This window comes from Mus musculus, chromosome 4 (assembly GCF_000001635.26).
Source record: "Mus musculus strain C57BL/6J chromosome 4, GRCm38.p6 C57BL/6J".
NCBI classification, from domain to species: domain Eukaryota; kingdom Metazoa; phylum Chordata; class Mammalia; order Rodentia; family Muridae; genus Mus; species Mus musculus.
The window spans coordinates 145,154,041-145,179,223 of NC_000070.6; the positions used below are offsets into that span (position 1 = coordinate 145,154,041).

General features: G+C 44.5%; 1 protein-coding gene across 15 annotated transcripts in view; it reads right to left on the minus strand.

Moving 5' to 3' along the window:
* Vps13d (vacuolar protein sorting 13D) overlaps positions 1–25,183 on the minus strand; it is a 323,993-nt gene that overhangs the window by 282,996 nt on the left and 15,814 nt on the right. For all 15 annotated transcript variants that reach the window (XR_003954929.1, XR_003954931.1, XR_881424.3 and 12 more), the window contains 16 exons: positions 24,149–24,339; positions 23,972–24,055; positions 20,769–20,885; positions 19,014–19,118; positions 18,038–18,208; positions 17,605–17,705; positions 16,196–16,364; positions 14,436–14,537; positions 14,076–14,277; positions 13,351–13,530; positions 10,516–10,646; positions 9,716–9,791; positions 9,136–9,306; positions 7,958–8,088; positions 6,545–6,677; positions 529–2,742 (listed from right to left, as the gene is read on the minus strand). Coding sequence is in view for 7 of the 15 variants with exons in the window: in NM_001276465.1 (NP_001263394.1) it covers positions 529–2,742; positions 6,545–6,677; positions 7,958–8,088; positions 9,136–9,306; positions 9,716–9,791; positions 10,516–10,646; positions 13,351–13,530; positions 14,076–14,277; positions 14,436–14,537; positions 16,196–16,364; positions 17,605–17,705; positions 18,038–18,208; positions 19,014–19,118; positions 20,769–20,885; positions 23,972–24,055; positions 24,149–24,339 (4,278 nt within the window). In the remaining 8 variants the exon portion in view is untranslated. The remainder of the gene's footprint in view (positions 1–528; positions 2,743–6,544; positions 6,678–7,957; positions 8,089–9,135; positions 9,307–9,715; positions 9,792–10,515; positions 10,647–13,350; positions 13,531–14,075; positions 14,278–14,435; positions 14,538–16,195; positions 16,365–17,604; positions 17,706–18,037; positions 18,209–19,013; positions 19,119–20,768; positions 20,886–23,971; positions 24,056–24,148; positions 24,340–25,183) is intronic.

Sequence of the window (25,183 nt, forward strand, 5' to 3'; positions counted from 1 at the left end):
TGTGCCTAGTGCTCACAGAGGCCAGAAGAAGACATGTATGTATGTATGTATGTATGTATGTATGTAGATAGATAGATAGATAGATAGATAGATAGATAGATAGATAGATAGATAGATAGATAGATAGATAGATATCTCCACTGAGGCATCCTGGAAAAGGAACATTCACCCAGCTGCAAAACCTTCACAGACAGGGTTTCTCTGTACACTCCTGGATGTCCTAAAACTCACAGTGTAGACCTGGCTGGCCTCAAACTCACAGAGATCTGCCTGCCTCCACCTCTAGAGTGCTGGGATTAAAAGTGTACGCCACCACACCCGGCTCAAAGTACATTATTATTTTATCCAAAGAGAGAAAGTAAAACCATGCCAGCCCTCTACAAAACTGTTAAAAACACCACTATGATTGTTCACACATTAACCAGAGATAACCCTAAAAGGAAGGAACTGTGTTGTTTTCAGGGACACATATACAGGAGCTGAGTTTAGAACCTTTACACACACTCAAAACATGTTTCTGCTTCTCACCTTGGCCTCTATGCAAAGATTCAAAGAAATCGTGTCGTGTGAAGTGAGCCTCCTCCTGACTGTTAACACTGGCCAGCCCGGAAGGAGGGCAAAATGTCCGATTGACTTCAGGCCCAGCATTGTCCCTGCCTGCTAGCTGAGTGCAATTCAAAGAATAGAGTTTAATGTCTTTGATTTCCACCTGCAGGCGGTCACTTCTGGAGTCATCATCTCCTGCCACAAAATTCTGGATGAATATTTGCCCCAAGTGTCCCACCAACAGCTCAGGACTCCCAGGCCTCCGAGGGATAGAAACAACTGGAGACTCAATGTTTATGTTCAAGATAAGCTTCACAGTATCCGATCGAGGGGAAGGAAGGCCAAACCCGTAGATTTCATTCTCCTCCAAGACAAAGGGCTCCCTGGTCTTCTTCGGGGTTTCAAAGAGTGACACCATCTCACTGTACTCGGCAGTCTTGGTGGCTAACACTGTGGTCACTTTGGTGGCTGCACTCTTCAACATACTGCGGAAATTCTCTTCCAGCTCATCCATAGATAATGTCAGCTCCTTCAAGAATTTAGCAGAGTGGTTATAATGCAAAGATGCCATCTTCAGATTGAGAAAGCATTCCTGTTTTGATTTCTCAGCAAAGGTGAAACTCAATGCTTCAGTCAAGGCTGCATCTTCCATTCTGACAAACACACTTTCAAAATAGCCAATGTCGCTGACGATGTTCTCATAGCCTACAGAATTTCCGATGCTGACGACATACTGGCTCTTCACATTCTCTTGGGTCAGATCCATGAGCTGCAAACAGCCAAGGGAGCCGTTCATGTCAAACGAGCTGCCCATCGACACGTTCACCTTGGTGCCACCAATGCTGGCCGTTGCGATCTTCCTGCCATGCCTCTCCCCGTCAGCCATGCCCACTGTCCGAAGCAGCAGGAGGTTGAGCCTGTGGATCTCCACGGCGACCTCCGTGTTCTGCTCGTAAGTCGACTGAATGGTGCCCTGTTCCACAATGCTTCTTTCAAGGTCAGTCATCAGAGGCTGGGGGCTCACATCATCCTTTTCCTTAGGGAAGGATTTCTGAAGAAAACCAATGAGCTCCACAATTGTCTCTGGGTTTAGGATGATGTCCAAATTATTGACCTGAAGGGAAATGACCTGCAGAGTGCTGTCCAAGTTCATGGATGGGCACTCTGAACTCACAAACTGATACTCCAGCTTAATGAGGGACTCTTGTTCTTTGGTGAGAATTTTCTCCAGGGACACACTAGTGGCTGATTGGTCGTTGAGGGTGGTCACATCAGTTTGGAAGGCCACATTAGGTCCAGAGACAGGAGACTGTGCCCTGCTATCCCGGAGACTTCCTGTGGGAATATCAAAACTCAGATTCTTATGTGAAGCCATCAAAAGGTCAAAATCAGCACCATAAGTCTGCATGGTGTCCACCAGAAGCAATCCGTGAACAGTCAGGGAGACCTCAGCATCATACGGCCTTTTCACAAAGTGAGCGTTGGTGCCAAACACCTTGAGCACTGAGATGTAGCGGCCACTGCTCTCAACACCAAGCTGCATGCAGTTTACCTTGAATTCCGCTAGGAGGAGCTGTGACTCCACCAGCACCTCCCTCGTGTGCTGCTCCAGCATTACAATACTCTGGGTCAAGTTCATTACTGAATCCTGCAAGCTTCCCCGAGGTCCTTCCTGGGGGAAAATCTTCTCTCTGATCTGGGTGTCAGAGGGCTTTGTTTCCGGAGTGGTGAGGAGAGCAAAGCAGTTCTTCAGGGCAGATATTTTATCTTCATTGATGTGGATTTTTAAGTCTGGTAAATTGCCTGAGAGCACAGCCCCAGGGTACTTGGGGTCTGACGTGTAAATCAGCCGACGTTCTAACTGTAGGTGAACATTGAACTTCTCAACTACATGTGTTGGCCCCACATCGATGTCCTGCACACGTTTCCAGTTGTCTCTCACACGCCCTACCATAACCTGTAGGTCCATGAATGTCAAGGAGTACCTCTCATACATCTGTGTGCTCATGAGATGAGCCTGGAGCTGTTCCTCGCTGAACTCCACTCCAGAAAAGGGTGGTGTTTTCTCCCCGTTGCTACTGCTGGTCTCTGGAGGTGGGGTGCTAGGAGGTGTGGCAAGAGGGGTCTTATATTCATCATCACTGAACTGATTCTCTTCAGAGGCAGAGCCATCCCCACTTTTCCTCCTAGAGTCTTCTACAAGGAGAAATGAAAAGATCATAAGTTAAAAGTCTCCTACTTGCTCCCTCCCTCCCTTATTAACTAAGGACTGGGAAGATAGCTCAGTGCTTAGGAGCACTTTCTGCTCTTGCAGAAGACCCAGGATTGACTCCCAGCACACCCACATGGCAATTCATGGAAGTTGCCTGTAACTCCACTTCCAGGAAACCAGATGCCCTCTTTGGCCTCTTTAGACTCTTGCACAGACTTGGTACACATAAACTTAGACAATTCACATTAAAATCTCAATTTTTGAAAAGAATCTCAAATTCCACCAAGTCATAGACATAGATTTAAAATCTTAAGAATTCTATTATGAAATATTTCAGCACTTCTGAGTCAGAGGCAGGCAGAACACTCTAAGTCTGAGAACAGCCTACTCTGTATAGTAAGTTCCAAGCCTGCCAGGCCTACATTGTGAGTCCCTGCCTCTTATTATGAAAGAGGAGGAGGAGGAAGAGGAAGAAGAGGGAAGGGGATGAAGAAGAAGAGGAAGAACACAAAAGGAAAGCTTCACTAAGCTAATGGTTTATAAGTGGATGAAAACGACAGACATAACACTGTGTAATTGCTATTCATCTAGTGTGAACTTATCTATGAGACTGAAAAACAAAATACAAAGAGTAAAAACGTAGGTGAAAATCCCTCCAAGCTCACACTAGGATGCTGAGGCCACAGCCACTGCCAGCATTCTCACGCCTTGTCACAGGCAGGGCTGCTGACACAACTCTCTTACAGCACTCTTCAAACTTACACTTCTCCACTTATTGTAGCCTTCATTTTGTTTCTTTTCTAGAATATTCTTGCTCTACACAATATCCTTATCTGGCACATAAAGGTAGAAAAAGAAAACCAACAACACAAAGATGTCCCTTAGCTGAAAATGGATAAAGAAAATGTGGTACATCTACACTATGGAATACTATTCAGCTATTAAAAATGAAGATATCAAGATTTTTGCAGGCAAATGGATGAGTCTTGAGGATATAATCCAGAGTGAGGTAACCTAGTTCGGAAAGGATATGCGTGGTATATACTCACTTATTAGTGGATATTCGCCATAAAATACAGGTATGACGCTACATTACACAGACCCAAAAAACTAAACAAGAATGAAGGTCCAAGGGAGGAAACTTGAATCTCGGTTAGAAGGAGGAATAAAATAGTCATAAGAGTCAGACGGAGGGTGGTAAATGGGAAGGAGGGGACATGGGGAGAGGAATGGGGATGGAGGGTGGGTTCAGCTGTGGAGGATGGGAAAGAAAGCTAGATAGCAATGAAAATGAAGGGAAATCTGCCAGCAAAGGGAATGAAGGAGGTGGGGGGCATCTCCAGGAACAGAGACCTGGGATAAAGGAGGCAAACCAGAATCAATAGTGGTGACCTTAGCTGTGACTCACAGCATTGGGGATATGGATCCTGAAAAGGCCACTTCCTTCAGCCAGGCAGCAACCCCAGTAGAGCGACAGAGACACCAACCCACCCACAAATCTTTCAACCCAAAATGTAACCTGTCTACAAGAAATGCAGGCACAGGGGATGGAGCCGAGACTGAGGGAGTGGCCAACTGATAGCTGGCCCAACTAGAGACCCATCACTTTGCACACACCAATTCCTGACAACATTAATGATAATTTATTATGCCTGCAGACAAGAGCATGTTGCCCAACAGCTGACTCAGACTGATACAGACATCTACAGCCAAACAATGGATGAAGTTTGGGGACTCTTATGGAAGAATAGGAGGAAGGATTAAGAGCCCAGAAGGGGATAGGAACTCCAGAGAAAGGCCAACAGAGTCAACTAATCTGGATGTTTGTGGCTCTCAGAATTTGAACCACCAACCAAAGAAAATAAAATGGCTAGACCTATACCTCCCCACACATATGTAGCATGTGGGTCTTCATGTGGGTCCTGAACAACTTGAATGGGGGCTATCCCAAAAGCTATTGCCTGTATGTGGGTTATGTTCTATCTGGGCTGCCTTGTCTGGCATCAGTGGGAAATGATATACCTAGCCTCAAAGAGACTTGAAGTGCAGGGGGAGGGGGGAAAGGAATAGCCAGGGGATGCCCAACAGGAAAAGGGGAGAGGGATGGGGAAGGACTGTGGGAGGGGTTACTAGTGGGGGGCAATGAGTGAGTGAGATATAAAGTGAATAAATAAAAAAATTAATTAAAAAAAAAGAAATGGGGCTGATGACATGGCTCAGGGGGTAAGAGCACTGACTGCTCTTCCGAAGGTCCTGAGTTCAAATCCCAGCAACCACATGGTGGCTCACAACCACCCGTAATGAAATCTGATGCCCTCTTCTGGTGCATCTAAAGTCAGCTACATTGTACTTATGTATAATAAAAAATCTTTGGGCTAAAGCAAGCAAGAACTGAGTGAGCGGAGTTGATCCAAGGGAGCAGGGCCGACCGGAGCGAGCAGAGGTCCTAAAAATTCAATTCCCAACAACCACATAAAGGCTCACAACCATCTGTACAGATACAGCGTACACACATACATAAAATAAATAAATCTTTAAATAAATCTTTAAATAAATCAAATAAAGAACGAAAGCCAAATGTAATTGAGGAAAATATGTAATAAAAAATATATATAATAAAAAAAAGAACGAAAGTCACAGTGAGACACTGCTCCACAGTCCCAAGGCGGTTAACATCAGATCAGATAACAAGTAGTAAGAGGATGTGGGGAACTAGAACTGTCACAAACCAGGGGCATATAAGCCATCTGGGAAAGTAATCTGGTAGTCGCTAAAAATGTTAAACATAAGGCTAACACACAGCCCAGCAACTCCATTCCTGGGTGAGCATGTAAAAGAACTAAAGATCTATATTGCCACAAAAACATGATGTGACTGTTGGCAGTGGTGTTATTCAAACAGTGGAGTTTGGGGCGGTGTTGTCGATGTTTACTAACCAAAGAACAAGTAAACAACACCTGTTATATCCAAGAAGGGACTAGTAAAAGCCATAAAAAGAAATATGATACTACACAAACACATACACACACACACACACACACTAAACACTACCACCAATATGGGTCAACATTGAAAGTAGTATTATGCCAGGTGTGGTGGCACACGCCTTTAATCCCAGCACTCAGGAGGCAGAGGCAAAAAAAAAAAAAAAAAAAAAGAAGTAGTATCATTAAATTAAAAAGGCAGACATGAAAGGTGACATGTTCAAATATTCCATAAGTATGAAATGTTTAGAACAAACAAATGTAGAATCAAAAATAGATTGAGTTTGGCTGTCAAAGCAGAGCAAGGAGGGATTAGAGACTGCTCGTGGGTTTAGGTTCAGCCTGGCTGAACTGGATATTTTGAAATGTGAATTATACCCCAAGCTAGTATTAACAAAGCAACAGGTGTACTTTGGAGGGTTTTTGGTTGGTTGGTTGGTTGGATTGTTTTGTTTTTGTTTTGTAATGTGGTGTGTGTGTGTGTGTGTGTGTGTGTGTGTGTGTGTGTGTGTGTGTGTGTGCCTACACACATGTATGTAAACCACATACATGCCTGGTACCCACAAGTCAGAAGAGAGTGTTGTTTCCCCTGAAGCTGGAATTAAGGATGGCTATGAGCCACTGTGTAGGTGCTGGGAACTCAATCCAGGATTTCTGCAGAGGCAGCACGTACTCTTAACCCCCGAGCCATCTCTCCAGACCCCAAACTTTAGAGCTTTACAATGTTATGAAAACTTTCTGTCCAGTTTTCCATGTGAAGCACAGACAGACAGGTCGTTGTTTCCTCACACTGACACTCTACCTTGGGTGTTGGTCAAAAGCATTCTTCCAAGGTCCACAACAACCAACACGGGATTCTTGAAGGTGAAATCATCTGGAAATATCACTTGAGGGGCAGAGATGTCCAGGCGAACAGTCCACCGCTTACTTTCCTCCTACAGAGGCAAAATAAAACTCAGTTGCAAACTTGTTGTAACCCTGGAACTCAAAGCAGGAGAACCACAAGTTCAAGCCTCGCCTGGGATATGCGATTATATCACTGCTAACCCTGACTGTCAAGGAGCTTTATAGAGGTGTCCAAGCATCCTGAAATCCCACCCAGGATGCCAGTCCTTGGGAGTGCAATACAGGGCACTTAACATTTGCTGGCTGGAGATATTATCATAGGCTGATATTTGAAGAAGAGAGGAAAACTTAGCAAACTATTAACTTGATTGAGGAGTTGTTTGTATTGACTGATGATTCCTGGATTAAGAGGGGTTTTGTTCATAATTTATAGTCTGGTGCTGTGGCAGATGCCTTTAATTCCGGCACTCAGGAGGCAGACACAGGCAGATCTATGAGTTCGAGGCCAGCCTGGCCTAAGAATAAGAGTTCCAGAACAGCCAAGGCTACACAGAGAAAACATATCTCAAAAACTAAAACTACATATGAAAAATAAATAAATAAAATTAGAAGAAAAAAAAGGAAAAGGCCCTTTTTTTGTGAAAATATCAGGAAGGCACTAATAACCATAAGTTATGCTGAAACATATACACTCACACACAGGAAATCAAGACTAATTCCGCATCTCCCCCACCCCCATAAGTTCTTAGGCATTTGACTTGGAACACCATGGCCAACCTCCCACAGCTGGTTCCACAGGGTTCAAAAGCAGCCACACTTGTCTAACAGCTCCACCTACTGCTATGCATAGACAGTGCACTATCAGAAACTCCCTTTCTGGACAATTCAGCTGTTTCTTGCCCTTGAATCAGCTGGACACACAGCACCACAAAGTCACCATACTTGTAAATTAGGCCTGGAGAAAGACACAAGCAAGTCTGGGAAGTACCCCCAACACTCAGAAGGCAGAGGCAGGGTGATCTCTGTCAGTTCGAGGCCAGCCTGATCTACAAAGAGAAGTTCCAGGAGGGCCAGCTACACAGAGAAACCCTGTCTCGGAAAGAAAACAAAATTGAATACCCTCAGAGCAAGGAAAGCATGGTCTGGTCAGTATCACTCATTTCTTAATTAGACCACTAATAGAAAAGACATAAGCCATTTAAAGTGCTAGCTACAAGGATATCTTTCTTTCTATCCACCCATCCATCCACCCACCCATCTATTTTGAGGGTACATAAGGGATATGAGCAAACCTATATCCTGTAAGTCGGGAGCTTGTCAGGAAACATGGTGGCCTCCCCCATCCCCAGAGTCATGTAAGGTCACTCACAATAAAATCTCCCACAAGCAAACGGTCAAGGGTCTGTCGGATCTCAGCCTTGGTCTGCACCTTCAGCTTGTCATATTGTCTTCGGGCTGCTTCAGCTACCCTTAACTCCAGCTCAGACTGATAGCCAAAGCCTGCAAGATCGGAAAGGCACAAGATGTCAGCTTGCAAGTGACTGAGCCAATAAAACACTGTCACTTCTGCCCTCACCCACAAGATCCACTGAAGTGGAAAAAAGAAATCAGTAACAAACTAGATCGTTCCTCTGAGATGACTTGCCATAGTGACAGTAGGGAGAAGGCTTGGGGGAGTGGTGGACAGCCTGAGGACGTGGAGGCACCTAACTTCTTAGGATCCCTAAAATTGGAGGCAGGAAGGGGAGGGGGAGCTGGAGAGATGGCTCAGCGGTTAAGACCACTGACTGCTCTTCCAGAGGTCTTGAGTTCAATTCCCAGGAACCACATGGTGGCTCACAACAATCTATACTGGGATCTGATGCCCTCTTCTGGTATGTCTGAAGAGAGCAGCAGTGTTCTCATATACATAAAATAAATAAATAAATCTTAAAAAAAAAAAAAAAAAGGAATCCCTAAAGCTATTTCTGAAAACTCCAAACTGCTGTATTTCAAAAATCACACAAAGCAGATTATATTGAAGGCAAAATGTTAGCCAGTTCTGTCTCAGTTACTGTTTATACGAAAAGCATCACAACTGTCTTCAGAAGCAAGAAGGAAGGGGGCACACAAAGTGAGCATCACTGTTTCACAAGCCTCCCTGTCAGGGAAAGTACTTCTCTAACTGTCTCAGTCTCTGTAGGGAATAAAGGAAGTCATAAGTTACCAACAACGCTACTTAGAAATGTTCACAAATGAACAGAGATGCTGCCATCTAGAAGGAAATTTTTGAACACTCCACTGTAGTTCACCAAGCTAAAACATCCTAGCTGGCCAAAGAAATAGTCATCCCAGGATGAAGGAAAAGTGCACATGGGAAGAGACATGGGAAGGACAACTGGCCAAGGACACTGACTAAGTGTCCTCACACAGTCCTGTCACTTACTCTGCAGGCTCTTACCACACTACCAGGTCTTCCAAATGCATTACAACCATACACTGCATCAGAAATGACCCAAGAGATTTTTTTCAAAGGTAACATAGGATCAAACAAACAAAAAAGTTAACCTGAGGTATGAACCTTTCCCTTGTAGAAAAAGTCTGCCACTTTTTTAATAGCCTGTGGGTTGTAGATGATGTTCAAGGGCCTTGTGCTGACATGCAACCGCCTCTCAAAGTGGCTGTGCACTGGGTTTCTCTCATAGAGCATCTCAAAGACTGGGTTGTCTGGGTCCGCAGCTAAAGGAAAGAACAGAAGATGTAGAACACAACATAACCACCACCACACCCTCACAGAGGCCTGGGTAGCATTCTGGGAAAAAGACATTTTCTAAATTCTTTTCTAATCTGTTCACAATTATGCAGATTTTTAAAATAAAGCCTAATGAGATCAGGCTCTAATTTTTAACAGGAATCTTGACAGCTAGACTACTGTATTTGTTCCCATAATGCAGTGCAAGGCCCAGAGGCCTTACAAAAATACTCTAGTGACACCAGGGGAACAGTCCTACCCATAGAGTTCACACTGCCTTCAGGAGCAACACAGATCCACCTGGCAAATCACTATGCTCAGAGCATAAATCAAAGTCTACCAATCAGGAATAATGTGCTTTTTAAGGATTAATTTGAAGAACATATGAAAACTTACCAGAGTATTGATCACTTCTGTCTTCTGATGCAGTTTGAAGACCAAAAGACTGTGAGACTCTGCCTACTTCTTTCTGCTATTAAACACATACACAAACGTACTTCAGCAGGTAAGTGGCACAGTGCCCTACCCCCTTTACTTTACACACTCTGATCCTTCTTTGCACACATGACTCAACCCCTTTATGGGTTACCACATCCATGCATTACTGTGTCATTTCCCAGAACAGAAAATAATATTTGCCAAATAGATATTGAATATCTATAACTTTTCAAATTTTAATTCCACTCTCCCATACTTTCTAGAAACATTCAAAAAGAAGTACAGACAGAGAGAACAGTTACTCATTTAGACTACGTCTTTGTCAATAAGACCTAAGATCCCGCAGTTGGTAAAGGATATTACTATAAAATTGAACATATATAAAGGAGTGAAGGTAGCTCTCTTTTAGACTCCTAGAAAGATGAGTTTTCACAATAACAACAGCAAGTCATGAGCAGACTCAAGTGTTAGCCTTGAAATGCAGAAAGCAGTGAGCGATGCTCCTGGCATTACTCCCAGGTGGACAGACACATCCACAGTGGCATGGACATGGGGAGGGAAGAGGCAGAGCGCCACAGCTCACTCATATTTCCTCTTTAACAAAGGACCTAGTCCCAGCCTGACTCCAATCATCACATGTCAAAGGACTTCTGACTTCCAAAAACAGACATAATTAATTGACACATACATGTGCTAGCCATGCCTCTGCAGGACACACTGACACGCATGTGTGCTAGTCACGCCACTGAAGTACATACCGGATTAGGGAAGACCAGGAGAGGAAACATGGTTCCTTCTGTAGCCAGGTCTCGGAGGAACAGTCCACCCAACCGGACCAAAAGCAAGGAGGAGTTTCTTCGGGGAAGAGACTCTGCTAGAAGTTTTACATCTATAAGAGATAAATATAAGAGATGGTACTATGTTCTAAGGCCCAATATGCTTTATACCTAGAAATAATGCATTTACAACAAACTATGTGACAATTTAAATATACATATGCATACACACACGCACACACACAATCTGTCTGCCTACATAAGCATGCAAAGACTGTTGGAGCTTTCTCAATAGAGTAAGCTATTTTGTTTTCTGTTTTGAGACAGGCTCTCACTATGTAGTCCTGACTGGAAGAACCTATGCAGAACCTAAAACTCAGAGAGATCCACCCACCCGTCTCTGCCTCTTGGGTGCTGGGATTAAAGGTGCACACCACCATGCCTAACCTCACAATGAATTTTAAGTAGAGCCTTCACAAGTATGTTCAAGCAATCTGTTATTTCACTTAGGTCTGACAGCTCAGCTCTCAGGATTATAAAGTCAGAGAAGTAAGCCTCTGTCTGTCTATCAGTCAGTCTGTCGAAAACACTTTTAAACTGCCAAAGCCTCTTAGATAAGCTACCATAAAACATGAGATGTCCAAGCCAACATCTGAGTATTTACTTACATATCTTTAGTTCAGTCACAGAAAACAAAACAAGATTGATCAGTGCCATTCTGGATGTTCATGTTCCCCTGCTCTCTGAAATATACTCGCAAACCCAAACGATACTCACGGTGCCTCTATAGCCATTCAGACACTGCGTAGCTGAAGGACTGAGTCACCCAAGCATGTCCCCGGTGACTTCAACCAGACTGCCTCCTATTGTGAGTTCTCATTCTGTAAAACGTGTCCTATTTCTAGTTTATTTGGGACCTTCTTTTCTCATTTTTATGTGATATGCTTATGATTTTTCTGTGTAAAATAACCCAAAAGGGGCAGGGTTAAGCTCAATGGCAATGTTTACCTGGTATGAACAAGTCCCTGAGTTTAATCCCTAGCACCATAAAATGAATTAATAAGTTAACTAATAGTGAGTGAATTAATTCAACGCTCCAGTGGAGTCCAGTGTCTATACTGGAAAAGGCCGATACATGCTTTACATAAGAAATGTCTTAGCTCCGCTACAGTACTACAGACCCTGAGCTCAGTGTCAACAAACCAGTGCAGATAGACATTAAACAAGATGTGCAGACACACTCACACTGAGGAAGGCAGGTTTACACATTACACATACACATTAAACAAGATGTGCAGACACACTCACACTGAGGAAGGCAGGTTTACACATTACACATACACATTAAACAAGATGTGCAGACACACTCACACTGAGGAAGGCAGGTTTATAATGATCAGCTGGGGAGTGTGATGATTATGGCCTCACAGACTCCTAGCCCTGCACTTCCCCTAGAGTTGGAAGCATTTTGAGACTCTTTTAGGATTGGGGAGTGTGTGTGTGTGTGTGTGTGTGTGTGTGAGGGAGGTGTCAAAAAAACAAAAACAAAAAAGAAAAAGAAAACAAAGGGTTTCTCTGTGTAACCCTGGCTGTCCTAAAACTTACTTTGTAGACCCAGCTGGCCTCAAACTTGCAGAGATTGGCTTCCCTCTGCTTCTGCCTCTGCCTCCTGAGTGGCTGGGATTAAAGGAGTATGGTACCACACTTGGCTTTGAGATTTTAGTGTGTGTGTGTGTGTGTGTGTGTGTGTGTGTGTGTGTGTGTGTGTGTGTGTGTGTTATACATCAGTGCCCTTGGAAATCAGAGGTGCTAGGTCCTGTCCTAGTTGTTTTATTTTGTTTTTTTCAATTTGACACAAGCTAGAGCTACCTGAAAAGAGGGGGCCACAATGGAGAAAATGCTTCCCTAAGACTGGCCTGTATGAAAGCTTGTCAGGCATTTTCTTATCACTGATTGATATGGGAGGTCCCCCTATACACTGTGAATGGTGCTACCCCTAGGCAGGTAGCCCTGGGATATATAAGAAGAAAACTGAAGTGTGTGTGTGTGTGTGAGTGTGTGTGTGGGTGTGTGGGTGGCCTGGTGGGGGGGGGGGGGTTATACACCTTTAAATCCAGCACTTGGCAGGTAGAGGCAGGCAGATCTCTCTGAGTTCAAGGCCAGCCTGGTCTACAGAGTTGAGTTCCAGGACAGCCAGGGATACACAGGAAAACCCTGTCTCAAAAAGTCAGAAAAAAAAAGAAAAGAGAGGAGAGGAGAGGAGACAGGGGAGGGGAGGGGAGGGGAGGGGAGGGGAGGGGAGGGGAGGGGAGGGGAGGGGAGGGAGGGGAGGGGAGGGGAGGGGAGGGGAGGGGAGGGGAGGGGAGGGGAGGGAGGGGAGGGGAGGGGAGGGGAGGGGAGAGGAGAGGACTGAGCAAGCGGAAGAACCAGCCAGTAAACCACATTCCTCCATAGCCTCTGCTTCAGCTCCTGCCTGGGGTTCCTGCCTTGAGTTCCTTTGATGATGTACAGTGATGGGGATGTGTAAGCCAAATAAACCATTTCTTCCTCTAGCTGGTTTTGGTCATGGTGTTTTTAACACCTCATAGAAATTTAACTAAAACAAATCCCTTTGTACTGGAATTACAGGCAGCTGAGACCTCATGATATATATGGGTGTTGGGAACCAAACTCAGGTCCTCCGCAAGAGCAGTCTGCACTCTTAACCTCTAGGCATCTCTCCAGTTCCTATGTTCTCACAGACTCAGAATACCACAAATGGCAAGAACAGACAGTGCTTTGGCACTAGAGACTGGCAGAGGTGGCGCTGAGCAGTACCTGAGAACTCGAGCTGCATGAATGCACTCTCGTTGGCATGAGCAGTGCCCTGCTCCTTGTGCAGGAGAGTCACAGTACCCCGCTGTAGCTGCACATTCAGCTTGGCAAAGACGTGATCTCGCTTTGTATAGGTATTCATACATGAAGCATCTGCAGTGGGGTCAAAGAACTCCTCCGTACCTACATGGTATGGGAAAATGGGCTTAAGAGAACACAGAGAGCAAGACCAGATCCCCGGACTGGGATGATTCTGTTGAACCAGATGTCCCTTCTTTAGACAAGAACCTGAAGACAGAGATGACTAAACGACCATGGCCACTACCTACATATGGCTGCCAGGCAGTTGACACACGTGGCTGATGTGGCTAATGCAAATTAACTTAACTAGTGCCTTGTTCTATAGGCTCACACTGACAGTGTGGGATTACAGAGGGCCTCTGCACTGCTATCAAACCTCAGAGTTTATTTGTGAACAGGCTCAGATTTAGTTCTCTAACAACAGCTGCCACTCAGACTTGTCCAGTAATGTACAAAGAATGATGATGGCCATGGAGTCTCTTCCAGATGTGTCTTTCCTCTACCTCTATGAAACAAACTGCTGTCCAAATATGACCTTCACGTCTGGAAATGACCTGTCAAGCTTCTGCACAAAGAGCAGGATGATGTTTAGGACCTGAGCTACCTCTCTGGCTGAGAGCTCGGCTGCAGATGGGATCCCAGCATACCCAAGATCTCTTCCGGTGTCCAGTGCTCATGTGACTCCGCTGTCAGTCCTTCTACCACTTTCCCTTCAGGGCTCTGCTGTCCATACCAGCCGCCCCACCCTGGAAACCAGGACTGCAGGTACTGCAGCATCCCGCTGCCTCCGCTGCCATCTGGATCACCAGGTGAGGTTCCCGGAGAATCAAACTGCGGTTCTCGAAGACTCTGGAACCAATCATAAAGAGGCAGACATGAAGACCAAGGGACAGATGCTGTGATGTGCTATTGGTTGCCATGTGTTCTGACAGAAACACAAGCATATCGACACTGAAGGGCTTAGGGTGTGCTGGGACCAAATGACCTTCCCTACACAGATTTCTCACCTCTGCTAGCTCCTCCTGCTTATAAAATCTATCATGAACGAGTTCGCGCAGAATCTTCAATTCCTCAAAGCTCTGCTCCTCCTCAATGCGACACATCTCCTCCTGTTCGGGACAAAATGAAACTCAGACACTGCAGCGCAGAACCAAGTAAACACCTCATCAATAAGCTAGCCTCATCAATAAGCTAGCCACAACACCTCCCTGAGAAATGAGACATTAACAAGTGTCGTGAGAGCCGCCTCTGGTTTCCATGGAGTTCGCTAGAGTCCAGCATTTGTTACTTGTTCTCAACAACTCCACCAGAGCCAGGGCGGGCCGACAGAGCAAGAAGAACATAATTTGCTTGGGTGGGTGGTGGCTGAGGCATCCTGTTCTGCACTGCACTGACTCGGGTCACAGGCAGCCTAACACATTATTAGCTCATGAGATCAAAGGAAGCAGAGTTATTCTTCCCACCTTCCAAAAGGACGCTGAGGTCCAAGCTCACATAGTATGCATGCTGGCTGCAGCTCTTTCATATTCACAATGAACAAAGGTGTGGTCATTTCAACATGTTTCTTACTAGTTACTAAAGATTAGTAGCAAATACTATTGTGTCATTTTTAGAAAGTAAAGTTACCCATACTAAACAATGTCGTATTTCCTAACAGTAGAAGAACACACTGTCTGTGTGGTCCACAGCTCACAGAGCTGCTGTCACTCGGCCACCTCAGCATTGATTCAGATCCTTTTTCACAGTATCCAGCCTCTGCCTTCAAGGAAGCTTTTCAGACCAAAATGTCTGATGTAATCCACCCTTTTTAGAAGGTGCCCACTGTCAGTAGCCATGTCAGGCACAGCTGAAGACAGCAAGAGGCAAGTGCGGACCATGGCTTCAGCTTGTTGGCAGGATGAGTGAGAACTCGGGGGTTCAGCACGACTGCTGGGGACTACCCAGTGCACAACTGTTCCTTTCTGTTTAGAAAACTCAGCAAGAGGAACCACCGTTAAAAATGACCTGAGCCATAAGAGAGAATGGTCACAAAAGCAAAACAATTAAGGAGCAAAGCAGCCAATTGCCTCCCTTCACTGGGAGAGAAAAGAAGACAGTCACAGGAAGGGATGAGGGCAAGACAGGCCTCTGGCAAGGCTGGGTCTAGGGTTTCTAGGCCACAGGTAATTCAGATAAGAATTGTCTTCTCATTTGTGGTACCTGCTCTGGCTTCACCTCTATCACCAAGAAGTCCAAGGTCAATCAAATCAACTAGGATTACAGAAAATGTAGACCAAAATCCACAGAAATTAGTCACAGACTAACAGACTAGGTTCAGGACTGGAAGAGACAACTGATGAGTCCCTGAAATTCTCCCTTAACTACATACACAGAACTATAACAGGAGGGACTTGGCAGGGCCATGGGCACCTCCTCAGGGAGCAGGAATGAAACCTACTTCTGGCCAAGATGAGGCTCACTACCTTCCAAGAAGTCCTCACTCTACTGAGCCTGACACTAGCCTATGAAAGTGCACCTCCAACAAGGTGCTTTGCATCTTCAGAGACTCAGTTGTTTCTTCAACCTGTGAGAGAATACTCTTAGCTAAGTGTGGTGGCTCACGCCTGCAATGCCAGGACTGTGGAAGTAGAAGCAGAAGGATAAGGAGTTCAAAACCAGCCTCAGCTATACATAGTCTTGAGGACAGCCTGGGCTACATGAAGTGCTGAATCAAAACCAAACGAACAAACACATAGAGAAAAAAATGCTAAGCAAGTAGTCCACTCACCTTGTCATCTGCAGACAGCACGCCTCCTTTTAACTTGTTGAAATATCTGTCAGTGTAAAACACAGCATCTCGGGCACGATGCAACAAGAAATCCCAGGTCCAACACTTCCTCTGCTCTCTGATCTCATACAAGTTAGCGTTCAGGGCAAAATACCACCATTCCCGACAGCTGCAACAATCCATGACAGTGTGTTACTCCTCCCAGCAAAAACCAGTGCAATGTTCTTCATCCAAGACAACCTGGAACACTGCTTGCCTTATCTGAGACAGTTCTCATATTAGCCTTTGTCTCTGTCTTGGGTCCTTTTTCACATTAAGCTAAGCTCAATATGCAGAAGAGTGAATCTGCTGCCAAAGAACATTGAATTGCACAGTCTGTCAATAACAGCACAGCATGTAACCAACAGGCCTCACCCAGAGCAGTCTCTCTCCAGGGAGGAAATCGCTGCTGGCTTGTAAGGCAAGCGCCATCTTGAGACAATCACCACAGACTTGACCATTACAGATTTTCAACTGAATTTCTAAAGATGTACATGGAAATACATGAGATCTTTTAACAGGTTTAACAAGTCAGGCTGGTCACACTTATCACTGTAACGTGAAGAGAGGCTTTCTGGGGCAGGAGAGCTGGCAGCAGTTAAAGCGCACGCTGAGGCTGGCCATGGTGGCACACACTTTTGATCCCACCACTCAAGAAGCAAAGGCAGGCAGACCTAAGAGTTTGAAGATAACCTGTCCTACATAGAGAGTTCCAGGACATCAAGGATTACATAAGAAGACTGTCACAATCAAATAAATCGTACTGTTCTTATAGCGTTCCCAGCAGCCACATCAGGTGGCTCACAACTGCCTTTAATTCCAGTTTCAGTCTGATCCCCATTCCTGACGTCTCTGGGCTCCTGCATCCATGTGCACACACACACATATACTTAAATATAATTTAAACTAAAATATATTTTTAAGAAAGAGAATAATGTTTGCTCTGGAAGTCAGAGAACACAGCCTACATAATGTGGCCAAGCAGACTGAAGGACAGAATAAAGGGGGTTTGAAGAGTGCTGCACAGAACAACCGGACAAGAAACTTCAACAAGCAGCAGCAATCTGCCTGCTAAGTGAAATCAAGGATCTTTTGAGTTTCTCTACTCTCAATCTAAGAGTGAGACTTACCTCAACAGAGACATGACAGGAAAATCAATAATGACAACAGGCATTTGATGCCCTTTTTGTCCCGAGTATTATTTTTATTTCTATTTCCTCATGGGTAATACGTTCACACATGTTAAAACCTAGCTAACTGTACCAAGGTTAAACCAACTGCCCTTTCTTCTGCAGTCACGTGAAAAGGACAGGGAGAGCATGCTGCTGTAAGATGCATACTTTATGGGTGACACAGAGAGGTGCCCTTACTTCTTGGACACGGCCACTTTTGGTTTCCACTTCCGGAATTTCAGCTGCCTCTCCTTTCGTTCCAGCTCCTTGAGGAATGCCATGATCTGCCGGTACTGCAGCTTTGTTAGATAGAGTAAGAGATACTAGGTTAGGATAGAATTGGTTCTTTGGGTCAGGATAGACCTGATTAGCAAGAACAAGTCATCAATCTGCTGAGAAGAACTCCAGGACCAAAGCATCAGCAGGAGGCCCTCTGATGGCCTCTTAGTTCTCCCATGTTCTTTGCTCAGGACTCAAAAAACACCAAATCAAAATCTACACCAAGTGGGTCTGATGCCACATGGGTTCACACCTAACAGACTCTGGCCTGTGGAGGACACTGCCCTAGGGCAGGTTTTCCTTTACTCCACCTCCCAATAGGGAGTCTGAGCCTCTGGGGAGAACACTGTACCTGAGACAGCTTCAAGGGAATGGTCTCCAGCTGAATATCACATTCAATCCTCGGGCTGTGCCTCGACCTCAGAGGCTCCTTGGAGCAGTTCCTTTTCAAGAGGGCAGAAGCGCACACAGGCTCCAAGATGTAGTGATGACTGCGACTCTCCATGCTTCTGGCCATGGCCTCCTGGGTCACAAGAACATGGGCTTACAAAGAGACTAAGCTGGGCATTTTCTCAGTCCTTCCCAAACAGTGACATTGTCTTAAAGGAGCACCACCATTGTAATGTTTAAGGAGAAACCCAAGCAGTTTGGTCCCTTGATAAAAAACTGACCTGCTGCTCTGTTCACTGGAAACCTTCATGTTCAGTTCCTACTGACCAACAAAATGTTGACCACTGTGTGTCATAGGCACACAGCAGTAAGAAGCAAGGAATTAGAGACACCGACACATCTTAAAAACAGAACTTTAGCTAGGCATGGCTGTGCATGCCATTAGTAGAAGCTAAAGATAGAGATAGGCAGATCTCTGTGAGTTCTAGGACAGCCTATTCTACATAGTGAGTTCTAGGACAGCCAGGGATATGTAGAGACCCTGCCTCCAAATTAATTTAATTAATTATTTATTATTTAAACATATTAACTGATATTTAATAATTAAACTTTCTATTAATAATTAGGCCCATTTGGTATTTGTGATTTTATTAATATTAACTGAATGTGTTAAATTAATAATGACTAAATATTAATATATTTAATTAATTAAATTAAAAAAAGAACTTTACATGAAAAAGAGACACAAGCACAAAATCCACCGAAGTAGCCTGATCCAAGTTAAAACGCACAAGCTCCTGTGCTTCTGAAGTTGAAACCTTTAGACACGAGAAGCACCTCAGGCAGACTCTCGAGAGAAGATGCTTGTAGACAGGGAGCACAGCCTGCAGATCAGGGTTCCTGAACCATGTCCTCAGAAGCCCCAAAGCAGAACGTACCTGTAACTCCGCTTGAGGCAAGTCCCCCAGTAAAGTGCAGTTGACATCCCAATAAATACTAAACTCAGCCACGTCTAATCGCTTCTTTCGCATTAGTTTCTGTACCTGAGGGAAGAAAGAGGAAGAAAAGGATGATCGATCACCATTAATTTCAGATATAACTGTTGTTCACTCATCAGGCACTCTACAAGGGACAAGAGATAGAAGACAGTCGGCTCTTATACAGCTTAAACTCCATCCCTGCAAGATCTGGACCTTTGATCTCAGCACTCAAGAGACAAAGGCAGGTTGAGTATGAGTGTGTCATGATTTGTAAACACCATCTGTGCAGACAGAATCAGGTTAATGTGAGGCCATGCTGGATAAGTGTAAGCAAAGTAAATGAGCGGGTCCTTTAAGAAGAAAAAGACACAGGAGAGAAGGCCTTGTGAGCTTAGACACAGAGACCAGCATGCTGCATCTACACCACAAGGAACCAGAGCTTCTAGTACCCATTAGATGGAGGGAGGTATGGACACACTGACCCTCAGGGTTGCAGAAGCCTTCTGACTCATTAGTTTCCCATTTCTTGTCTCCAGAAGTAGAAAGTAAATTGCTGTAGGTTTTTTGGTTTTGCCTTAACTTTTGTTTTGTTTTGTTTTGTTTTGTTCTGAGGCCGGGTATCACTATGCAGCCCTTGGCTGGCCTAGAACTCACTATATAGACCATACTAGACATTTGATTGCCTCTGCCTCCTGGGTGCTGGGATTAAAGGTGTACCGCCATGCCCTGTTGTTTTTTATTTTATGTGTATGGAGATTTTTGCCTGAATGAATGTCTGTACATTGTATGTATTCAGTGTCTGCAGAGGCCAGAAGAGGTCCTCAATCCACGAGTACACAAAGGTTCAAAAGCCTTTAAGCGACTTCCTAGTAAATAAAAATTATAGGATTATGAGCCAGGCATGTGGTGCACATATGTAATTCCCAGCACTTGTGATGTAAGTAAGACAAGAGGACCAGAAATCTAAAGAGATATTTGTCTATGTAGTAAATTACAAATCTAGATCAAGGTTGGCCATTTCAAACTTTGAAAAGATCTGTCAACGTTTATTGTATTTGCTGACAGTATCAACCTCCTTGGCCCTGTACAACAGAACATTTACTCTAGCAGAGCTGTGGTGGCAAACACCTTTAATCCCAGGCTCCAGAGACAGAGATAAGTATCTCTGTGAATTCAAGGCCAGCCTAGTCTATGGAGCTAGTTCTAGAACAACAAGGGCTACCTAGAGAAACTCTGTCTTAAACAACAACAAAAAAACAAACAAACAAACAAACAAACATTTAATCTGTTTTATGGAGTGGGGTGTCAGTTGCCATGTGGTATAGTCTTGCCATCCTGGTGGAAGATAATGAAACCTTGTTGTAAAAACAAAAACCTAAGGGTATACTGAGAATCAACATTTTATCACACCATAAACATGTCGCATAATAGCTTCCTGAAAAGAGACTGTGTGGAAACTGTCACAGACATTCCAGGCAGAGAGTGAAACTATAAGCAGAAGGAGTTTCCTTCCCACCTCAGCTTCTGTATAAAGCCAAAGCAAGTGTTTCCTCTTCCCAGCAAATTAACTTTAGTTACCTGCATCTAAGACACAAACATAGCAAGGCAGAGCAGCAGCACTCTGCTTACATAGCACTCAAGGACAGAGGGCAGAGCCCCAGGCCTCCTAGCATGGAGTTTTATTCTTTGTCTGTGGTCAGATCGCATACTTACAGGCTCATTTGCAGCATTCTGCATAGAAACATTCTTAATGCAGATGCCAAATGCAAAAGGACGGGAAGGATTGGTAACACCATCTTCAAAACGCAGATGGACATCTTGAATTTTTAACTGCAAAGGGGAAAGAAAGGGGAAATACATTTAGATAATTGTTGTGGATAAAATCCTCTAAGTGTGGGCCATATACACACAGACAGATATCAGGGTGCTGAAAATTCCAACGAGACATGATCACAAACCACTCAAGAATAACAGTTCATTGTGATGAATGTTATCTCAGGAAGGCTGCAATCAAGTCCTTCCAGAAGACAATGTAAACATTTTAACCACAACAATAGCAGGGGTATTGCCAGAGTGATGGTTCAGCAGCTATACAAACCTAGTGACACTAGTTCAATGCCCAGAACCCTCATAAATACGAAAGGAAAGGACAGACACCAAAAAGTGTCCTCTGACCTCTACACACACCCCACCCTTGCACATATAACAACAACAATAACAATAAATAATAATAATAAATTAATTTTTTTAAAAGAGGAGAGAGGAAACGAGTAACATCACTGACTCAACGTAACTGCTCTTGCTTGTCTTGTCTATGAGCCCAGGAAGACCTGCAAGACACATAAGGTCTGTGTGACTCTGTGTGTGTCATTCTTCTTGCTCCTGTGAGTGAGAGACGATACTCTGCTTCAGTGAATTACAAAATAACAATGGGACCTGTAAGTAGCTCAAAAGTAGAGTGTGTGGGGCTGGAGAGATGGCTCAGCAGTTAAGAGCACCAACTGCTCTTCCAAAGGTCCTGAGTTCAATTCCCAGCAACCACATGGTGGCTCACAAGCATCTGTAATGGAATCTAATGACCTGTTCTGGTGTGTCTGAAGATAGTGTACTCTAATAAATAAATAAATAAATAAATAAATAAATAAATAAATAAATCTTTAAAAAAAAAAAAAGGAGTGTGTGTGTTTATCATATGCAAGGGCCTGGATTCAGTCAGCAGCACTACAAAACAGAGAAAAAAGATAAACATAAAAACATATGTGGCCAAGAAAGTGTGCGTTTAGCATCATTAGCCATCATAAAAACACAAACTAGGCCACGGAGATGATTTGGTGGGTAAGAATGCTTGATTTGCAAGCATGAGGATCTGAGTTCAATTCTACAGCACCCACACAGAAAGCCAGACAGGGATGGCTACACTTGCCTATAAGGCCAGCATTGACAGGACAGAGACAGACAGGTCCCAGAACCTTGGTGATCAGACCAGCCTAGTCAAAACAGTAAGCTTGTAGCTCAAGGAGAGACCCTGAGCAATAAGGCAGAAAGCAACAGATGAAGACACCTGATACACTGTTCTGGCCTTCATATTCTACAAACTTGTGTGCATGCCCAAACATAAACCACACTCACCACAGAAAAGGAAAATAAAAAGGAAAGTCAAACAACAATAACTTATCACTATATTAATATGATTACCATCACAGTATTGAGGCCAATGTGAGGAAACCAATTCTTTTTGTAAAAATTTTTTTATTATATATTTTCTTTTTTTACATTTCAAATGTCATCCTTTCCTACTTCCCCCTCCGAAAATCCCCTATTCTCCTCCCTCCCCCCTCCCCCTGTTCCCCAACCCAACCTGGCTCTAGCTATATATGTAGCAGAGGATGGCCTTAGTCAGTCATCAATGGGAGGAGAGGCCTTTGGTCCTATGAAGGCTCTAGGCCCCAGTATAGGGGAATGCCAGGACCAGGAATGAGAGTGGGTGGGAAACCAATTTTTAATATTGATGGCAAAATCATAATATGGGCCAATGAGGTGGCCCAGTGGATAAAGGCACTTGCCACCAAGACTGATGATCTGAGATCCAGCCCCAGGGGTCATGTAGAAGAAGAAAACCAAATTGTGCAAGCTGTCCTCTAACTTCTAAATGTACACGTATACACACACACACACACACACACACACACACACACACTTTAACTTTGTTAAAAAGTGATGGTGGGGTGCTTAGCCCTAAATGGCACAGGTACATTACCCCCTCCAAGGCTCAGCACCATCAAGGAAAAAGAGACAAAAAAGATATAAAACCCAGGACTTGGCTTCTCTACATAAAAGAGTACACATAACTAGCAACACCCCAAGCAGAGGCCTCACCATTCCTGTGATTACACTACAGATTAGTGGCCCACTGAGGAAAGACATTTCTGGGGCCAGCAGAAAGCTAGGCAGGCAAGTGTTCTGGCTACCAAGTCTGATGACCTGAGTTTGATCCCCAGGACCCACAGAATAAAAGAGAACCAAATGCCACAAGGAATCTTCTTACTTCCACATGTGTCCCTATCTCCTCCCCACCCCACCCCACCCCCGCCCACCCCGGTAAATAAATAAATGCAAAAAAATCCTTTGTTGTAGAAAATATGTACACGCCTGCACATAAAGCATTGTGCACATATGCCCAAAAATATTACTACATTATAATAACAACCTTTTTTTCTTAAATGGGTGCCCCCAAGTATACCAATCTTTTCATCCAAGTTATGAAACTAACAACCTCAGGTCATACTTTTGGGAAGCATGACACACACTAAGCACACTTGGTCTGGGTTGCCTTGACACTGCAAGAGAGTCTAGAGTCTGTAAGTATGGTTGCTTTGTGACACTGAATGAGGACTCATCCCCTGATCCCACTCGTAATGGTCAAACAAGTGGCCACTGCACGACAGCCCATTAAACTCAGCAAGATACATCAGTGGGAGGTCACAGTTCACACACTAGGCAGTGGGGACCCCACCTCTCTCATTTTGCAGATGAAAAAACTATGACCAGAGAGGTTAGACGATTTGCCCTGAAACCAGTCATTCAGACCTATGTAACCTGGCTTCTGAGGTAAGAAATCCTTTAGCAAGTGCGATTCCAACATTCAAAAAGAAAGTGTGGTAAGTAAGGGGAGGGGGAGTGAAAAGGAAAACGCCTACTCACACCAGCTAAAGCAAGAAAGACCTGTGTCGACCTCACAGGCCAGAACTTGCTTTTCAGTTTTTCCCTTTGGCAACAACCTCTAAAAAGGCACACCTGAACAGCCAGCCCCCAACACTGCACCAGCTAAACCCACAAGAAACGAGCAACTCAGAAGCGAAAACACATCGAAACCTCAGAAACCCTTAATGCGCCCTCATAAAGGTGACAGGACTCACCTCGATATTCTCCACGATTCTCGTGACAACTGATGCAGTGACTGAATACCAATATGGTTCTCCCTTCTGCTGCCGCCGCTCACTCTGCAAGGGAAAGAGCCAGTGTCAGCAGAGGCCAGTGCTTCACCGTTGGGGATGTCACAGGAGCCCCTAAAGCACAGAGGCTCTATGCCTTGCCTTCCATCTCTCCTCCAGGGCCTGAAGCAGCGCTTTCTTACGCTCCCTCTCCAGTAGCTTCTCCTTCTCATCATTGAAGTCCTGGATTTTCTCAGGGCCACCGATTACGTGGAGGCCAGAGATGGAGATCACCCAAGGGTCCACATGGGGGCGGTAAAAAGGAATCTGGAGGGTCACTTTCCCAATCAAGCCTGGAAGGAGAAGGATCCTCTCATCAGACACCTGCACATTTCTCAGCTTTCTCAAAGTATTTCTACCTCCCCGTAAGGCACACAGATTGCTTTTACCATTATTTATTTTGTTAAAAAATCAAAAACTGACAAGTGTGGTGGTGCATTTAGGAAATGCTGAAGAGACAGAGACAGGAGGATCCCCAGTCCAAGGCCAGCAGGAGCAATACCTTGGAGTATGACATTTAGCTCTGGTAGAACTTGGAAGTGCAAAGCCCTGGATCCCATCCCCAGTACCAGAAGGAAGAAAAAAAAAAAAGAACAATCACAAAACAGCAAGCCAGGTATGGTGGTGCATGTCTCTAATCCCAGCACTAAGGTGGCTAAGGCAGGGATGGCAAGTTAAAGCCAGCCTGGATCACAAACCGAGTTGAAAGCTATCCATTCAGGTTCCTACATATGTGAAACAAGTGTTAGGGTAGATCTGTAAGAGCCACTTTAAAATAAAGTACTTAATTAAATAGAACCAATGTATTGGTTTGTTTATGCTCAACCCAGGGAGTGGCAGGCACAATTAGAAGGTGTAGCCCTGTTGGAGTAGGTATGTCTTTGTGCGTATGGGTTTTGAAACTCTCATCCTAGCTGTCTGGAAGCCAGTATTCTGCTAACAGCCTTCAGATAAAGATGTAGAACTCTCAGCTCCTCTTGCACCATGCCTGCCTAAACACTGCCATGCTCCTGCCTTGATGATAATGGACTGAACCTTGAAACCTGTAAGCCAGCCCCAATTAAATGTTGTCCTGATAAGAGCTGCCTTGGTCATAATGTCTGTTCACAGCAGTAAAACCATAACCAAGACAACCAG